Source organism: Manis pentadactyla, chromosome 11 (assembly GCF_030020395.1).
Source record: "Manis pentadactyla isolate mManPen7 chromosome 11, mManPen7.hap1, whole genome shotgun sequence".
In the NCBI taxonomy this organism is placed as follows: Eukaryota; Metazoa; Chordata; class Mammalia; order Pholidota; family Manidae; genus Manis; species Manis pentadactyla.
The window spans coordinates 48,026,804-48,045,070 of record NC_080029.1 but is presented as its reverse complement, the minus strand read 5'-3'; the positions used below and the strand labels follow the sequence as shown (position 1 = coordinate 48,045,070).

At 45.8% G+C, this 18,267-nt stretch overlaps 1 protein-coding gene across 1 annotated transcript in view; it reads right to left on the bottom strand.

The window, feature by feature from the left end:
• The window catches only part of NID2 (nidogen 2), a 52,971-nt gene that overhangs the window by 17,842 nt on the left and 16,862 nt on the right, over positions 1-18,267 (bottom strand). Inside the window, exons 5-10 of the mRNA XM_036917867.2 lie at positions 10,120-10,269; positions 9,455-9,700; positions 8,207-8,407; positions 6,704-6,934; positions 1,624-1,767; positions 800-928 (exon numbers count right to left, since the gene is read on the bottom strand). Of these exons, the coding sequence (XP_036773762.2) occupies positions 800-928; positions 1,624-1,767; positions 6,704-6,934; positions 8,207-8,407; positions 9,455-9,700; positions 10,120-10,269 (1,101 nt within the window). The remainder of the gene's footprint in view (positions 1-799; positions 929-1,623; positions 1,768-6,703; positions 6,935-8,206; positions 8,408-9,454; positions 9,701-10,119; positions 10,270-18,267) is intronic.

The window sequence follows — 18,267 nt, the reverse complement described above, 5'->3', positions numbered from 1 at the left end:
GTTCTCAAGCCTCAACGCAGAGCCCGTGAATCAGAATCTGACACTTAACAAGAATTTCTGGATGGTTTGCACGCACACTAAAGTTCAAGACATGCTGATCTAGGTTTGTGATTAAAATACTAGGCATGGAGATTAGTCATCAAAATAGTCTCTGATTACAGTTTATAACTCCAGAAATGTTACACACACATTTCTACACACACATGCTCCAACACACACACACAGTTTCTATGATCACTGCTACTTTTTCATCCCATTGGAGTAAAAAGTCTATTTTCTCTATCATCATCTAGCTCTACCAGTGGGGTGAATTTGGAATCCTACTTCTTTAAGTTCCTATTTAGGGCCAAAGTTTTTTTTTTTTTTTTTTAGAACCCTAGAAAGGGCATGTTTATTACAGATGGAGCTCTATGGCTGGGCAAGTGGGACAAACATTTTTGAATTACAAATCCATTTCATTCTAATTTGAGAAATATTTGACCTCTATCTAGAGCTGGTGGTATTTATTAGAGGTTCACAGTTTTGTTACATAACTGGGCCAACTACCAAGACACGTGGTGAACATCTTCAGTAATTCAACACCAGAAGTATCTGTTGAAAAGAAAACGTCAACAACAAAACAAAAAACAAAGAAAATAGGGTCAAAAAAAGTCATAGCTTTGGATTATTTCAATGTAAATTGTCTGTTTTCTACAAAACTATACAGCAGAGCTTCTGTACAGAGGAAGAAGACATATTAATGAATCAAAGAGTAAAATTTAGCACCGTTTAGCCCAAAGGGAGTGATTCTGGCACTCACAGATGCAAGTGCGCCGGTCATCTGCAAACTCATAACCACCCCGGCATTCACACCGGTAGCTTCCTGGCAAATTGATGCACACAGAGTTGGGGCCACAGCGATGGAAGCCAGTTGCACATTCATTGACATCTAAGACGTAAGAACAGAGAAGGGCTGCTTCAGTCACAGTTCCCACCAATGGAAGGTCTGAAAATAGTATTTTCTCATTACTTGGAGGCTTCAACAGGACTAAGAGTTAGTGGACTAAACAGGAATCAAAATGCAGAATTTCTAAGTGTCAGATATTCAATGCATGTTGCAGTTCATGATAAATAATAAACATGTATTCAAGTCATTCAAGTATAAACCACAGGGAGAAATATCCTGAATAAATATTCTGAGAATTCTTTAAACATTAAAAAAACTGAACATTTAGAAGAAAAACAGACAAACAACTTTTCTTTTAAAAACGTGAAGAAATTTCTGCTGCTTTCTGGGGTATAATAAGTGAAAGAAACACAATGTCTGGAATCCAAAGATAACCAGAAAACATGCTTTTTTAGAAAATGTTAGAAATCATATAGGCTTAAAATTACAAAACTTCAGAACACCAAATATCCAGGAATGGCAAAAGACGTCATCTTTTCAGAGCCCCAGCTGCAAATACTCACCTCTCCAAACTGTCCTCTCAAACCTAACCAGAATATGCTTTGGTTTTTAATCACTATTTTGAGATTAACACTGCTAAACTCATCAGCCAATGGAGATCACCAAGAAGACAGCTGTCTTCTGTAAACATAATGCTGGAGGACTTCATGAACCAACACAAGGCACACAGCTCTTACCAGCACAGCTCCGTCCATCTCCCTGGTACCCAGGTGCACACTCGCAGGTGTAGTCTGTACCTGCCCCCGGATGGCACTGAGCTGTCGTGTCACATGCGTGGCTACCATCATAACAGGGATTCACTGGGGCAGGGTCTGAGTCCCCTGCGTGGGTAGAGGATGTAAAAAACAGAAGCACAATCTGGCTGTTATAAAGAGAATGGCACAGAAGGAAGGAAATCAAAGAGTCCTTGCAATTGACTGCATACTTATCCATGTTCGGGGCCCACCCAGTGACTTTGCTAAATGATTAACATCCAGAACGAGGATGGATTATCTGCTTTGCAGTTTTAAATTCCAGAATGGCTTTCTCTTGCTTACTCTACAGACAATGAACTTTTCTGACTCACAGGTTTGTGTGCAGGGAGTAAGAATATTCAACACATGGAATCATCTTAAAGCACTTCCGGTCTATCACCTCATGTGATTCTCGGGATGATTTGCTGAGGTGGCCTGTTGTCCCCATTACAGGTAATTTTTTTTTACAGATAAGGAAAGTGAGAGATATTGGGGGACAAAAATTACCCAAGTGCACAAAGCCAGGGAGTGGTAGAGCAGGGACTCATGCCCAAAGTTTCTGCTTCTAAGTCAGGTGTTCACTCACTAAAATTCACTATTTTATGGTTCAAAATTAATTTTTTCGCTGTTTACTTTTTCGGATTAACCTTGCCACAGACCCACCCATCCACTAGGTAGTGATGACTATTAACATCTGAAATCTTTCCAAAAGAGCTTTGTTTCTAGACAGATCATAATAATGACACCCATTGAGCATGTATGTACCAGGCACTGTTCTAAACCCTTTACATATCAGTTTACCTCCCACTAAATCATCATGACTACACTGTGAGTAAGGTATTACTGTCATTTTCATTTTCACTGCAGCACAGAGAAGTCAAGTAATCTGCTGAAGGTCACACAGTCAGAAGAGGTGAATGGAGCTGGGACAAAAAGCCTGGCAGTCCAGAGCCTGTGCTTTCTGCCATTTCACTATACCCCCACCAGAGGAACTTTGTAAAGTTAACCAATCTAAGCAAAGGACACAGAAACGGTGGTGTGGGAAAGCACTCCGGACAGCCAGGCAGTGTGAATCTGTTAACCTTGGCAGCACTTCTATTCACTCCTGACTCCTCAGGTGTAACATGGGAGTAACGGTAATGCTTACATCTGCTAGATCGGTCCAGAAAATAAAGAAAACCCAGCATAATGTATGTGAAAGGCAATTCCCCCTCTGGCCCAGTTCCCAGTGACTGTGCTCCTCTTGCCTCTCAGTGGGGCCATGGCTTTCCTCACTCAAGTTTTCACTCTGTCTTAGTGCCCAGAATTAATTTTGATTGGGCCAGGAGCCCCACCCAAACCTCCCAGACTCTACATCAAACCATCTCTGCTTCTAACGGAACTCTAAGTCAGGAAAACTTGGGCGTCTGCTGGTACCTGAGGCCCTGTCTTGATAGCCCACTTAGTACACTCCGAGTCCTTGCTCCACAGCCCTCACTGTTCTGGCAGCCAGCATTGTGGCATCTGTAGATAGACATTGGCAGCACTGCCCACCCCCCCGGATTCCCTCTCAATTCACGAGCTCACCCACGTCTCCCCACCACCCTTACCTCATGTTGGTGGGGTGTGGGGGACAGGGGCAGACTTGCCCAAAGTAACTCCTAGTCTAGACCCAAGCACTTGCTGCTGTTGCCTGCCTCATGGACTGACTTCTCCCAGTCCTTTAGGATATCTGGCCCCCTCCCCAGGACTTGCCCGGCTGCCCACACTGGGACTCTTGCAGTTTCCTCTATTAGTCTGCTGAGTCCTAAGGGGCCCCCATTGCTTCCTGGTAGACTTCTCCCATTGCTTCTTAAGAACAACTACCACGTGTTCCTGCAGTGGAAACACCTTATATTATCGAGTCCCATAGTATGGCCTAAAAAAAGAGGGCCCTGATTGACCCTTGGGTCACCTCGATGCTGCTGGCTGGAGTAACAGAACCTTGGCCAGGGAAAGACCAGCAAACAGCTCCAGCACTTTTTAAACCTGATGGGCTTAGTCAGCATAAGCCCAGACCCCAAATCACATAGACATGCCTGGATGACCCTCATCCCTCCCTCTGGATCTCTTGGCAGATGGGACAGAAGCAGCTTGGGGGTAGCGAAGACAAGTTCCTGAGTCAGTGCCCAGCATGTGCTACGGTTAAGGACAATAGGGTCACATCCCCACAGAGGCCTAATGTAAGACAAGGACCTGGTTCTCCCCCACTACTATTTCACCATTTTAGAAGAAGATTCTATACAAAATGCCTGGCCTACCCAGCCAAAGGGGGAAGTCAGCTTCAAAACGTTTTAATATATAAATACTAACGCTTAGCTTTCTTGTTCAGTACTTGCCAGCACTAAATTTTCACCGTGGCACATTCCAGCAAAGATCAGTGAGTATACAAGGAATTCAAGAGCTTAGCACTCTGCTAGGCATTAAAAGAAAATTTTTAAAGGCAACACCAGGTTGACCTGCAAAACTTGGACAGGATATACCGGCCTACCTGAAATTGAGGAAAGAGTGTCCATAATTATATGATACTGATTTAATATATACTTCACAATAGGACCAGTCACATACTTTGCAAAGCCAGTACAAAATGGAAACCGGGAGCCCCTCATTCAAAAATTAAGTTTCAAGATGAAGATGGCAGAACATTAAGCCAAGCATACAGCCCTTCTGAGCTCAGGGCCCTATTCACTGCATTTGGTTTCCAAAAACATTATTTTAAGAATACATTTCTAAAACCATTGGGTTATTCATTCTCTATGGTTTACTAACTTTTTACCTATTATAGTAAGAATAGTGGTATCCTTCTTAAGACATTTTCTGTTTCACTCTGAGCCTCTTAAACAGCTTGACTCTCTGACAGAGGATCTGGAATTAATTTACTAATTTAATCATCAGGGGAAGAGCAGTTTTCCTTAAAGGAACAGTCCGGTCAGCTTCACTGCACAGCCTCTGCCCAGAGTCTCCCCAACCCACTGAAAGGACCTCAAGTGGGGGCAAGGGCAGGAGGCATTCCTGGATCCTGTTCTATGACCCCACAAAAGACAGCCACCCCACAGCTCAGACACCTGGGGAGGGGCAGGGGCCACGGGCTCCGACGGCTCCCGGGGCAGCTGGAGGCCACGGGCTCCCACAGCAGGTGGGGCAGCTGTGTGGTCACAGGTACTCCAACCAGATAGTCACTCCCTCAGGAACACGGGAAAGACTTTAAGATCATACTGCTATGCACTGAGAGCAGGAAAGAAAAAGATTTTGTTTTTGCCATTTTCCTTTCTGTTTTTTCTCTCCCCACCCCTCACCCCCCATTTGCTCTCCTATTCAGGGAGAATGGACAGCATTGCTGTGGGGTGGATGAAGCAGGGGGCCAACTCAAAGGGGTAAGAACACATTCCCTCTTTTGAAATCTTGTCTAAATGCCAAGGCAGTCCGAGGCCAGGGGAGTCCATGTGGAGAGGCGCCGTGCGGGACTCTGAGGAGGGCCTGGGGCCCGGCTGGAGTCTCACCCACAGCTTTCCAGCTGTGACCAGGCAAATTACTTCGTATCTGCACCTCGGCCTCTGGAAACTGGAGATAATAATCCCCCTCCTGGGGAGGAGCTGCGGTGGGGGTCAATGAGCTAATTCATGAAGGTACTTAGGACAGCCCTTGGCACCAAGTAAACCTTCCTTTACTGTTATTATTAACTTTTATTCTTTGACTTGGGTGGAAGAAAAAATCATATGAAATTCTAAAGACAAACTAGCAACTTGGTACAAGTTTGCTGACTTTCTCTGACCCTTTGTAACTCCCATTCATATGTTTTTCTAGGAAAACTGTACCCAGAGATCTACCTTTTCCCTACGTGATTCAAGAATCTGAATGGGGTTCCAGGGCCTGGAGGGCTCTTCCGCCAACTGCTGTTTTTATAGATCAAATGCCTACACCAGTGAGGAGCTGAACTGCACATTGAAAGGTGAAGGTTGTTTCCACAGTTGTTTCTGTTTAAATCTCTCTTTGAGAAATTGACAGTAACAAGTTTTCTCTCCTACTAATGTACATCAATTTCTCTAAAACCAACTGATATTTTCATTAATTCACTACTTTATAATCCTATCTTTGGACACCCAGTGCCTGAGCCCCAAGTTTTCTAAAACAAAACCACCCACCCACCCAAACTAGCATTCAGAGTTCTCATGTCACATCACCCCTGCCTCCTAGAAGAGCCTAGTCCTCTTACTTTATATAGAAATACAATTTTTTGTAAATTGATCTTGTATCCTGCAACCTTGCTGGGTTTATTAGTTCTAACAATTTAATGAATTCCTTAGATTTTCTACATATAAGACCATGTTATAGGAGAAGAGAGATAATTTTACTTCTTCCTTTCCATTCTGGATGCCTTTTACTTCATTTTCTTGCCTAACTGCCCGGCCTATAAATTCTAGGATAGTGTTACATAGAAGTGGCAAGAGCAGACATCCTTGTCTTATTCCTGTTCTTAGAAAGAATCCAGTCTTTTCCTCATTAAGTATGATGTTAACTTGTAGTTATATTTTGTTTATTTTTCCCAGACACTGGCTCTTTGTCCCACCTTGACTTAGTTACAAAGTCACTTCCTTGAGGGACATCTTCCCTGAACCTCCAGACTAGGCTCACAGCACCCTGTGCTTACACAATTATAACAAATATTTGTCAACATCATCCTCCCTCTCAACCTCCCACCTCATTCACAGGTGAATCCTCAACACAACTGGCCCACACACTTGCGTGTCACCACCAGTCAGCTGCATGCATTATGCTCTTTTCCTGAGCTGGGCAGGGACCTTGTTCTAAAAGCTCCATTCCTACCTTTGTCTCCACCTCAAGAACAGGACCCTGCTTTATTCTTCCTTACACCCACCTAACACAGAGCCTGGCACTCAGTAACCCTGGATAACCTCTGAATTGTTCTGAGGCTACTCAAAAAGGAATGAAGGAAGGAAGTGAGATGTAAGTTTTGTCCAGCAACAACAAAAAAAGGAAACTGTACCTTCAATAGGGCCGATCTGATTGGTCACAGCAAATCTCAGCACTCCTTCTTCTTCGGTGTACAAGGCAAAGACCCGATCCACATTCAGCTGCTGGGTGGTGGGGACAGCCTGCTGTCTGGGGGCATGCCTGCAGGCTTGGTAGGTGATGTTCTGGCGGACGCGGTAGGACCGCGTTTGGTTGGTGGCACCAAACATGAGAGAGTAGTCTCTGGAACTTGTAGAGGTCACAACTGCAATAGACATTCAGCCAAACCAGTAAATTTTTTAAATATTAAGTATGTTTTTATGTGGGGTGGGTTTTTCTGCACAGTTTTCATCTAATTCCTGGAGCAAGTTCCCTAGAGAAGTTCCTCGGTCTGTATGGAGACCTGCACAGCACCCCTCCCTAGAAGCTGAGTGGATGCAAAGCCAAAATGCCAATGAGGAGGTGGTGCATCACTGCTGTCACCTTTGCAAAGAATGAATGCTATTGTGCGCCAGCCCGCAAGGGCTCTATATGCACGGCCTCACTCCTCACAAAAGCCAGTAAGGTGGACCCTGACATCATGTGTGGAGAGCCTTACTGAGGTTAAGAAGTTGTCCAAGTTTCAAGGCTGGTATGTGGCAGAGCTGGACTGGAACTCAAGTTGGCCTGACTCTACACCTCAAGTTTTCAACAATCCATTGTCTAGGTAGCACAAGGTGACAGCTACCAACACCTTACACTTAAGTTTGAAGAGTTCCAGGGCTTGTTTCTCTTAGTCTGAGTCGGGAGCCAGGCCAGTTCCCTGGCCATCAGCTCTCCTGTGCCCCGTCCAGGTCTCTGCTCCCCGTTCTCCCCCTATATCTCTTGCCCGGCTTCCAGCTCTCACAACCCTGGAAAAGCAAAGAAGCCCAGAAGGAAAGGCACACCTTGCAGCACACCTGTGGGCTGCAGGGCAGCAACTGTGACTTGCAGGATCTTGTGTTCAGGTGCTCTTTTACAGAACACACCCACTTTATACAGATCTACCACATGGCGTAGACAGAAAAGGTGTTATTCTAAAGATGAGAAAATAGGTTTTCAGCTGGTAAGTGACCATATTCCCCACATATCTTAAACCACACTCCTTGATATGAATTCCTATCTTCTGACTCCCAATTACAATACTGTGCAGCATCTCTGATTTTAGAGCAGGCTGAAACAAGGTTGCAGGATGAGTATAAATTCCAATCATCAATATTTTTCCATGGCCCAGAGAGCAGGATGGTTAAAAACTGTCTATAATCACACCATCTCTAACCACCTCCATAGACAAAGTTATTGCTGACTGCATTAATATTATGATTTGGAAGTACTGGATAGGGAAATTAATATTCTTATGTATACCAGTGGACACCTCTCTCATACTAGGTGTCTGATAATAAGAGTAATACTAAAAATGACACGGAGCTCATTGCCTGTGCCACAGACTGTTCGAAGGACATCCATGTGAGACGTGCACTATCCCCGTCTTACAGATGTGGAAACTGATTACACACACCTGAGTCTGAGTAGTGGTAGAGCTCCTTGTAGGGAGCTACTTGGGCTGTGAAATTTGCTGGGATGTACGGCACCTGGCCCTGAATGTTTGTCTTAATGCTCAGATAGTTTTCTGGGTCAAGTCCCTCAGCAGTTTGAGTGATTCGAACCGTCTCCTCTCCTGGGTAGAAAGTAACTTCCATGTCATGGATAAAGGCAGCACCTAGAGAGGGAAAGAAATTCAGCACAGGGGTGAAGAGAGACCTTGCATCTTCCCGCAATAACTACCAGGGCATAATTCCACCCCCAACTTCTACTAACACTAGACACAGTGCCTAAGAAGCTCATCTGATACCCAAGACTAGGTACTGTCAGCTGTTGATTTCCTCAATTCCCCAAATTTTCTTTCCAAGAGTGTGGTTTCATGCTACCTCATCTCACACTGCTTCCCTTTGTAGGAGGTTTTTCTGAGAGAAATAAACTCCTAGAACATCCTTTACCTTTCTAAGGTAGCCAAACTTAGCAAAATCAAACAAGCAGAAATACTGAGGACATCCAGTTAAATTGGAATTTCAGATAAATAATGAACAGATTTTTAGTATAAGCATGTCCCATACAATATTTGGGACACACTTATACTAAATTATTCAAATTACTTATTGCTTATCTGATACTCAAATGCAATTGGGTATTTTCTTGATCTACTTTGACTCAAGGTTTTATTGAAAACCTTTGGTGAAAAGCAAGAGGCTACAAACAGCTATAGAGCTCTATAGCCGTAGGTGGAGGAAGAACGTCTCTCTCAGCACTTTGTATGCAATAAAGATAAATCCATGAGGACACAAGCTTTTTCAGATGGGGGGGTGAGACAGACAGTTCTCTGGGTCACTCCCTTCCCTGTGAAGTGAAACCATCTTTAGGTGCCCTGCAGTTACCATTTGTGCATCCCTATTTGACAGCTTTGTATATAACAACTCAACTGAAGCCTGACAACTGAAAACCATTTTCAATAAACTGCAGTGAGAGGACATCATTGCTCCAGATGGAATCGTCCTACTTCTCAGGACAACATGGAGAACATTTAGAAGACATCAGACTTTCAAAAACAGTTCTGTGAGGCCAGGTCATCCCCAAATACCTCCAGATGGAAAACTGCACAGCTGCGGCTCAGAACACTGAACAGACAAATCCACTTTCACTGAAGTCAAACCCAAGTTGCCATGCCACCAAGACAACAATGACCTTCAGGCGCCTCAGAGGCCTTACTCACCAGTGAGGCTGAAGCCATTCTCCCGGCCTGGCTTTTCTAAAGCAAAGAGCCAGCCAAACAGGCCTCCTATTGGTGTGAGTGGGAGAAGGGCCTGGGCCGCGGGCTGCGGGATCTGGCTGATAGCCGTGTAGGCTCTGCCATCATTGCCCACGATGTAAGCATGCAGGTCCACATCAGCAAAGTGCACAGGCGTGTGGCCCACATGGAGGTGGCCACTCACTTTCCCATTGACTCGGTGAGGTGCCCCTAAAAGACAGGAAATCCAGTTGACCTTGGCCACATCCATGCTGGGGATGGACACACAGATAAAAATTCCACTGACAGTTCTCAAAACTCAATCTTTAGCCACTGTTCACAATTCCCTAGCCAACCAAGTATCCAAGTACAAAACAGACGTGTTGTCAGTCTCTTTGCCCCATGCTCCCTGTCTCCCATCCACTTTGACTCTAATGAGTTGGCAAATAGGAAGAAACATTTCTGGTTAATCCTCAAACTGGGAAATCAGCCCAAATGTGTTCTTTCTCCAAACATGAACTGAACACCTGCAAGTTGCTAGCACTTTGATTCAAGCAGTGGAGGTGCGGGGCCTGTCAGCAGAGCTCACAGCAGCAGCTAGAACAAGCAGGCTGCAGACATCTACCCAGAGCACCCCCAGCACCCCTCACCTTCTGGCAGACAGTGCTTCCCGCTCCCGTAAAACCGAGAGTGACAGTGGCAGCAAAAGCCGGTGGTGTAGTCGGTGCAGAAGGCATGCCGGGAGCACTGTCCATGGTTGTGTTCACAGGTCTCCTTGTTGCCAGTGTTATATGTGAAGACTGGAAAGTAAAAACAAACTTGCATTAAAAGGATTAAGTAATTCCAGCATGGATGCTGCCAAGCTTCATCATGGACATCACATCTGGCCCATAAAATTGGGTTAGCTTGTGATAAAAAAATGGGTTTTTGATGTTTAAGAGACAGGAGTAACATACAACCCAGGGGAATTAACTTTGTTTTCTGGCAAGAAATATTGCTGACTGCTCCCACCTGGTCTCACTGCACAGTTGGTGAACCAGGATGAGGCTGCCCTACTGTGGTTTGAGTGCAGTAACAGGACGGTCAATCAGTGAGCAGAAGTCAGGCTGAACTGTGAAAAACAACATGGCTAAATACCAGCATTTTTATGCAGTTCAGCCTGATAGCAATGACCTCAAGAGGAAGACCAAAGAGGGAAATTAACAAATGTGGTCTTATATCTAACCATTCTTTTTTTTTTAGGTGATCCTGAACTTAAAGAGAATAACCTATAGCTTCTTTCACTACCAAGAAGAAAAAATTTTTTTTTCCTTCGGAAAGAGAAGGTCCTTAAAGAACACACATACACCCCCACCCCTACCTTAAAGTGTAGGGGGAGTGGGGGAGAGGGAAGGGAACAGGGAATCCAGCTGTTGAACGATCTAATGCACGCTGTTTCTCACAGGCAGGGGTGGTACAAGCAGGATTTCTGTGCAGTAGCAGAGAGCCTGGCCACAATCACAGCTTGTCTAGGAAGCCCTAGAGGGTCGGCGTACGCTCAACCCTTTAGCGGCAGTTCCTTCCATCTCCCACTTATTCTGCCTGTTAAAAAAAAAAAAAAGGGCCATTTATGCTACCAAGAAACAAAGCAATTAGAGCTGATGTCACTGTCCTTAAAGGAAATGGCCCAGGGGGTGGGGTGTGGCAGCGGGGCCACCTTCTCCCCACCCCTGGAGCTGATGTCAACCCCAAGCCTGGCCACCAGGAGGCTAAGGGGCTGGCACACCCAGGGGCAGGAGTTGGGTGGGGACTCCAGGAGCACCTGACAAGCGGGGTGGCACAGAACATCCTTGCTAGACTCCAATGCTGCTGGGAAGTGCCAGCTCATGAGGAGACCAGACACCCTATTCTGGAAAAGCTACATGGTGGCTATGTTCCAGTTCTTCAAAGGAACAAGCAGGAAGGGAAGGAAGAAATTGAAAGATCAATACTTAGTATTCCAGGAGAACAGAAAATAGGCCAGTGGAGGGCAGATGAGCACCATATAATATAGCTAGCATAAAGACTCGCATTGGCAAGTAAAAACACAACAAAGTGGACACTTAAATAGTGCTTAATACATGCCATATACTATTTTGTGTATTTTTAACTCTTATTTGCACCAGAGTAGGGACTGTACTTTTCCCTGTTCTTCAGATAAATAAACTGGGGTACAGATTCAAGTGACTGTCCTGAACTTGCACAGGCAATAGGTGGCAGAGCTGGGATTTGAACCCAGGCAGTCTGGCTCCTGATTCTGAGCAGCTGTACTCTACTGACCCTCCAAGAACATAGGTCAGGAGAGTCAGGGTAAGGATCTTATGAACAAGGAGGGTTTCAGTCATATTTTACCAACAAGGCTTAACAGTAGAAGAGAGCAGATTATCCAGATAGATATTAAAGAATACTGGAAAAAAAGCACAGGTCAAAAGGGAAAGCAATAGCATTAACTTTTGGACAGATTTGACTGCTGCTTACAGATTGAGAAGGCAGCAAGCTGAGGTTGTTGGCAGGATGGATAATATTGACATGTGGAGTATGTGACTGGGAACATGGTGAGACTAAAGTTGGTGACTCAAGACTTGGTATAAGGTCTTGATGATGTGGCAAATTCCAGTTGGATAAAAATAGAAAATTAGGCATAACCCTGGATGCTGTTTTAAACAGAAATGTGATTTTAAAAAGGAAATACATCAAGCTTTAGGCAGAAAAAAACAGAATGGATAATGATTAAACAATTAGAGGTTGCTGTGAAGAACACTCTGTATCACTGTCTACCTTTCTTTGGTTTAAGAAAGAAGGGGAGGGAAACCCTAGTTTGAGTAAAAAGAATTGAATGTCACTTATCAAAAAGAATTGCCCAGCCAGAAAGTCACAACTAAGTGTTAAGAAGCAGCCCCTGGGGGGGAACTTATGAATGCTCGTGGCTTCAGCCATCGTCCAGCACAGGGGGATGAGGGACAGCAGAGGGGCCCAGGCTGTAGGACTTGACCAAAACCATGGCTTGGGTGACTCTGCAGAAACCAGGGAAATGCACTGTCTGCCTCAGTTTCCTCATCTTTAAAATCAGGATGACACCACCTCTCACACCCCATTGCCAGCAATGATATTTTTTCTTAATATCCAAGATAAAAAGGCAATCTGACGCAGGCCTAAAGAGCAGTCATTTTCAGCAAATACAGGAAAAAAATAAAACCAAATTCTAGATAGTTCTTCCAAATTAAAGAAATACAGATTTGTATTGTATTCCCTCTGTTTGCTATTTTGTGATGACTTGTTCTTCGGCTCCACTCCTACTCTAAGAGAGGATCATGAAACAGAAGAGATGGGATAGAGGAGAACTACAAATATTGAGTTAGCTTAATTTAACTAGAAAATGTGGTGTAGGCATGGTTTTTACATTCGTAGAAAGAGAAGCTCTGCAGGGCAGTCAGCAACTTACCAAAAGTTTAAGCTAATTGGCATGCAGACTGCATTTTTCTAAAAACAAAAAATAATGGCTAGGCTCCCACTGAAGGCCATTGTGAGACTGAAACTATAATTATGATGGGTTGTCCCCCATCATATTGGTAAGCTGGCTCAGAGATAGTTTCAAGTGGTGTGTGTGTGTGTGTAATATTGCAGTCTCAGGATGGAGCTTACTGAGCCAAGCAAATAAATTAAGCTTGCTAGTGAGGTGACAGCCACACTAGGGAAAGAAGATGGGTTTGCTCCTAATCAGGGGGAACATAGGCTCCCTTGAGGATCCCTTTCCTGTGCCTACCTTCACACACAGGTGTGCACAAGATGCACACACTAAAACAACATCTGCTTGTCAGGGAAAAGGTAAATGCCTGTTGCAATTTTCTTTCATTCACTCAACAAATATTTATTGAGCACTCACTATGGCCTGGCACTGGTCTAGGAATTAGGAATACAGCAAGGAACAAAGACAAAACTTTCTATCCTGAAGCTTACATCCCCCTAGGCAGCAGTTAACAAATAGGCAAATTACTTAGTGTGGTGGATGGTGTTAAGATCTGTGCAAAAACTTAAGTCAGGCAAGGACAAGAGGGCTGGAGGCGGGAGGTGACCTGGCTGTTTTACATAGGATACTCGGAGAAGACCTAAGGAGAAGGGGGCATTTGGACAGAGGCCTGGAGGCAGGGATGCTCTGTCGGCCCAGGGGAGGGACAGGGACAGTGAGAGAAGACTGGAGAGGCAGCCCTGGCCAGTCCTCTTAGGGTCCCATAGGTCACAGGAAGGACTTGGCTTTGGTCTGAGTGAGCTGGAAAGCCACTGGGGGTGGGGGAATGAGCAGAAGAGTGACCAGATCTGACGGTACCCCCAGAAAGAGCTGGTGCCTTGGTAGTAGGCAGTGCTGGTAGACAGGATGCAAAGGGAACAGCTCTGGAATGTTTGGAAAGTGGAGCTGACAGGGTTTGTGGATGGACTGGATGGAGGGAGAGAGTAGAGATGGGGAGAGAAGGAGAGAGAGGAGAAAGGTAGAGTGTGATGCTCACGCCTCAGTGGGGGGAACTGGGAGGGTGAGGCCGCCGCCGCCTGAGGTCAGAGGCTGTGGAGAGCAGGTTTGAGGAGACTCGCTCCAGCAGCGGCGGCGAACCCTCGGGGAAGCTCGCTCCAGCTCTGCCAAGGCCTTGTACCCCCACGTGGCGCTATTCAACCACTCGGAGGGCTGCACAGGGATCCTAGGGTGCATTACATCAGAATCACCTGGGGTGCCTGTAGAAAATGCAAATCCCAGGGTGCTCCTACCAATTCAGACTCTACGGGTGGCCCTCAGGAATCTGCCCCTTAGCCACTCCCCATGATTCTTCTGCCCACTGATAATGATGTTCAGGATACTTGTAAGCTTTTATTTCTGAGCTAGAGAATGCTTATTATAGAGTAGTTGGTGGATTTCACCTGACCAGTTAGCTCACGGGGTAGGTAGGAGTTTCAAGGAATGCTGTCGCATTTATTCCTGGCCAGCTGGGAGCAGAACTCAGTGCCTGTGGCCCTGAGGCAGGCACAGGTACACGAGCACATGATGTGAGACCCTAGGGGAGGTGACCCGGAAGCCCAGAGGCCAGGCCCCTTCCCCAGTGAGGGGGAGAACTGGACCTAGAAACACAACCCCATGTACAGCTTCCGGCCAGTGTGACATCCCAGGTTTCTATGGGAATTGCAGGTAGATGAAAGCTGCTGAGATACTTGAAGAAGTGGAATCCATGTCTGGATCTCAGCTGGATGAGATATGCAGAGAACATGCCCCCAAAATGGCTTTTTTCCTTCTCAGTGGTCATTTATATGCCTCTTTACATTGTAGTTTTGAATGTATTTTCACACACTTCTTATTCTGGTAAGGAAATATCTCCATTGTACAGATGAGAGAACTGAGGCTCACAGCCATTATCTGATCTTCTGGCTCCAAAGCCGATGCTCTCTTCATTACTGGGGCAGTACTCACGTGTGGTTGGCTTCAGAATCACCACTGGACCCAGTTTAAAAATGCAGTTTCCGGTTCAGAAGGTGGAGGAGGGGCTGGGAATCAGCATGATAAACAAGGGCCCCAGGTGAGTTAATGCAGGTGGGCTAGAGCCCATACTTAAGACAGTTTTTATTCCATGGCTTCCTCTCTCCTGAATTTGCCCACGGGGGCAGGCTGTCTTCCAGACCCTCACTGACCCAGGCTGCCTGGAAGCACCTCTCCCAGAGAGTCAGTGATAAGAACAAGCCAGAGGCGGCTAGAGCCACAGCAGGAGGGCTCCGTTTGCAAAGGCTTTGGTAACGGAAACTAGAGAGTCGCTATAGGAATGGTAACAGGAGGATTTTAAAATCTCATTTCTTTTTCCCATTTAATGCTGTTTTAGTCTTCTCATATCCTTCATGGAAAGGAAAATGGTGGGGCCCAAAAGAGGGGAAAAGAAACGTACTGCCAAAGCAATGGCCACTTGTCCGAACTGAACGTTTCCACAAAGATGAAAAACTCTGTGCTTGTTCTGATTCGTCCTTCAACCTCCATTTTTCCAGAAACACTTAAGCACCTCTCCTCAGCCCTGGACCTGCCCTCCTGCTCCCAGGCACCTGGCCCAGCCCTGTGGAGGCAGGCAGGCTCTGCAGTGCAGACTGACTGCATTCACCATGTCAGCACAAAGTGGGATGGGGGGCTTCTTGCATGGGGCTACCCAGGAGGCCAGGGTGACTTTGAACAACTTTTACTGCTACCTCAAGAAAAATGACCCACATTTTCACTGTAGGACATATTTTTCTAAGTTTCCCCACCACCTAGAATGATAGACTAGTAAGAAAGCATGCAATTTTTAAATGAAAAACAGTGGTATGCTTTTCCCTCCAGTTTTCGTGCTTGTTGATTTTCTCTGTGTGTGATGTATCATGATGATAGTTGGGCAAACAGTTAATAGGACCCTGGGCCGGGGGTGGTTTATATCTACCATATGACACAGTGGGCTCTCCATGCAGGTATCTTCATGGGTATGAGGGACTCTGCTGTTCACAGGCCCTCAGCAACCTGGAGGTATACCCAGGAGAGGGGCTTTCTTGCATGGAAGGATGGATTGGACAGCACAGCCTGTTCAAATTCATCCAAGGGTAGAAACTGCTTGAGCAACACATTCCTGCTGCCTATCCCAAGGCCAAAAGGAGAGTTGGACTGGAAGCCACAGGGAAATCCCTGTTCCCACCCTAGGTTTCCCAGCATGACTGCCATCTAAGTGGAAACCAGAGGATCCCACATTGTAGTACAAATACCCGAGGTTTTGAAAGCCAGGGGCCCCTCCCCCTTTCTAATTCACCATGCATTTTGACCTTAGATTAAGCTCCTTGTAGCACCGCTGGGCAGGTTCAAGAAGCTCCAAGACCCCTGTCAGTCATCCCCACTCCTGCAGCCCACAACACAGGCAGGCCCAGGCTGGTCAGGGGCAGCCCTCATTGCAGCTGCCTCTCTCGCACCTCCGCCCCCACCCCAACTCTCTCTCTTTCCCTCCCTCTCTCCATTTCCACCGCTGGACCTCCAATCTTGTCATTCTGTCCAGAATATTTCCCTACTTTTTCCCTCTCTAAACACACCCTGAGCCAAGGCCTGGCTCAACCCCCTCCTCCTCCACAGAGACCTGCCAACTGTAGCAGCCTGCCGTTTGCCCTGGGGGCATTTCCTCACAGCGTGGGCTAAGTCTTCCAGTCCGGGTCCTCGCACCCTGGCAAGGCACTCAGCAGTTCCATGCCTCAGTTTCCGTCTCTGTAAAATGGGAAGGATCACAGTATCTACCTCACAGGGCAGCTCTGAGGGCTAACCATGACAGCACAGTCTAAACAAAGTTCCCACTTAGGAGTCCCTGTGGGCACTCAATAAATGCCACCAAATACTAACTCCAGGGCCTCAGTCAAAGAAGAACAGAAGGCAGAAGCTCAAGTTTGACAAGAAGCTACTGGAGACCCCAGAGAACAAGACACCTCAGACAGGATGCTTGCACAACCATTCTATTGTGGGGTCTGTGGTCTCTGAAAACAGAACAAAGCAAATCATATACTTGAGGCCAGAACTAGAGAGTGACTGAAACAGTCTTGCCTGGTGCCTGGCATAGACATGTTCTGAAAAGAATCTAGGTTTCTCAACAAAAAGAAGAGTGTAGACAGAGTCCTTTAGGAAAATAAAAAGAGAAGAAGATTAATTTTGGGAGTCTTTAACTAAATCTTAACTTCTTAGTTTAGCAAGATGACCACTACAGAGCCTAAAGTGGAAACTAAAATGAACTGGGCACCCAAAACCATGCTCTGCCCCTCCGTCAGCAGAAAAGGCCATGCAGGATGGCTCAGGGCTGGGCAGCAGGGCGGCAGTATTCTACCTGAGTTTCTGGACCCCCACCCACAGCCCCCTCCAACCTGCTCTCCCAGAGAGTCTCACTTTTGCCTGATGGACCTTTGGGGCACCAATGTTTCATTTGAAAAACAAACAAAATCCATTCACTGACCCCCCCCAAAAAAATCTAACAACAGCAGGGGCCACACTTCACATAGTCTTCCCAAAGCCCAAGGTGAAACAGAGACTCACCTATTTTCCCTCTCTGCTTTCAAGTTTTAAAGTTTTCCCTCTCTGCCCTGTAATATGGTGACTGATGATTTTTTTCTCCAAGGTTCAAAAACTCTTAATCAGATTTTTTTCTAAATTTCTCAGGGTACTAATCAGCTTTTTCATATGCATTTTCCCATTTCCAAGATGTCAGAAGGAGACACCTGATTAATTCATAGCTCGTGCCGCAGAAGGGTTCTCACTGCCACTTCTGTTCTCCATGTCTGCTCCCTAAACCTCCCTTGTGGTCACTGCAGCCATGTCAACAGCTCAAATGCAGCCCTTTCTCCTTAACTCTGTATTATGTCACTCCATGGATCTACTTTTCAATACCCCAACCTCTTCCCAGGGCAAGAAATTACAAAGGAAAAGACCATCTAGGAATACATCTTTACCTCAGAGTGCCTTTGCTAAAAATCTTTGATATTTGACTTCAGATTGTTTTTAGATACACAGAATTTAGGCTGAAAAGTCAGGAGATGGTCAGAAGGGTGTGAAGGTTCTGAAACCTTCCAATAAAACTCACATCTTCAAATTGACAGAAATGTGGCCCTGAGGCTCAAACTAAGGCACAACTATTTAACCAGCCCATTTTTTATTCTCTACCCACTCCCCACCCCATTCCCACTATTCTGAATCTCCTATAATTAGTAAGGGCAGCCACCATTTATTAGTAACTGATTAGTGCAGACACTAATCTAAGACCTTCATT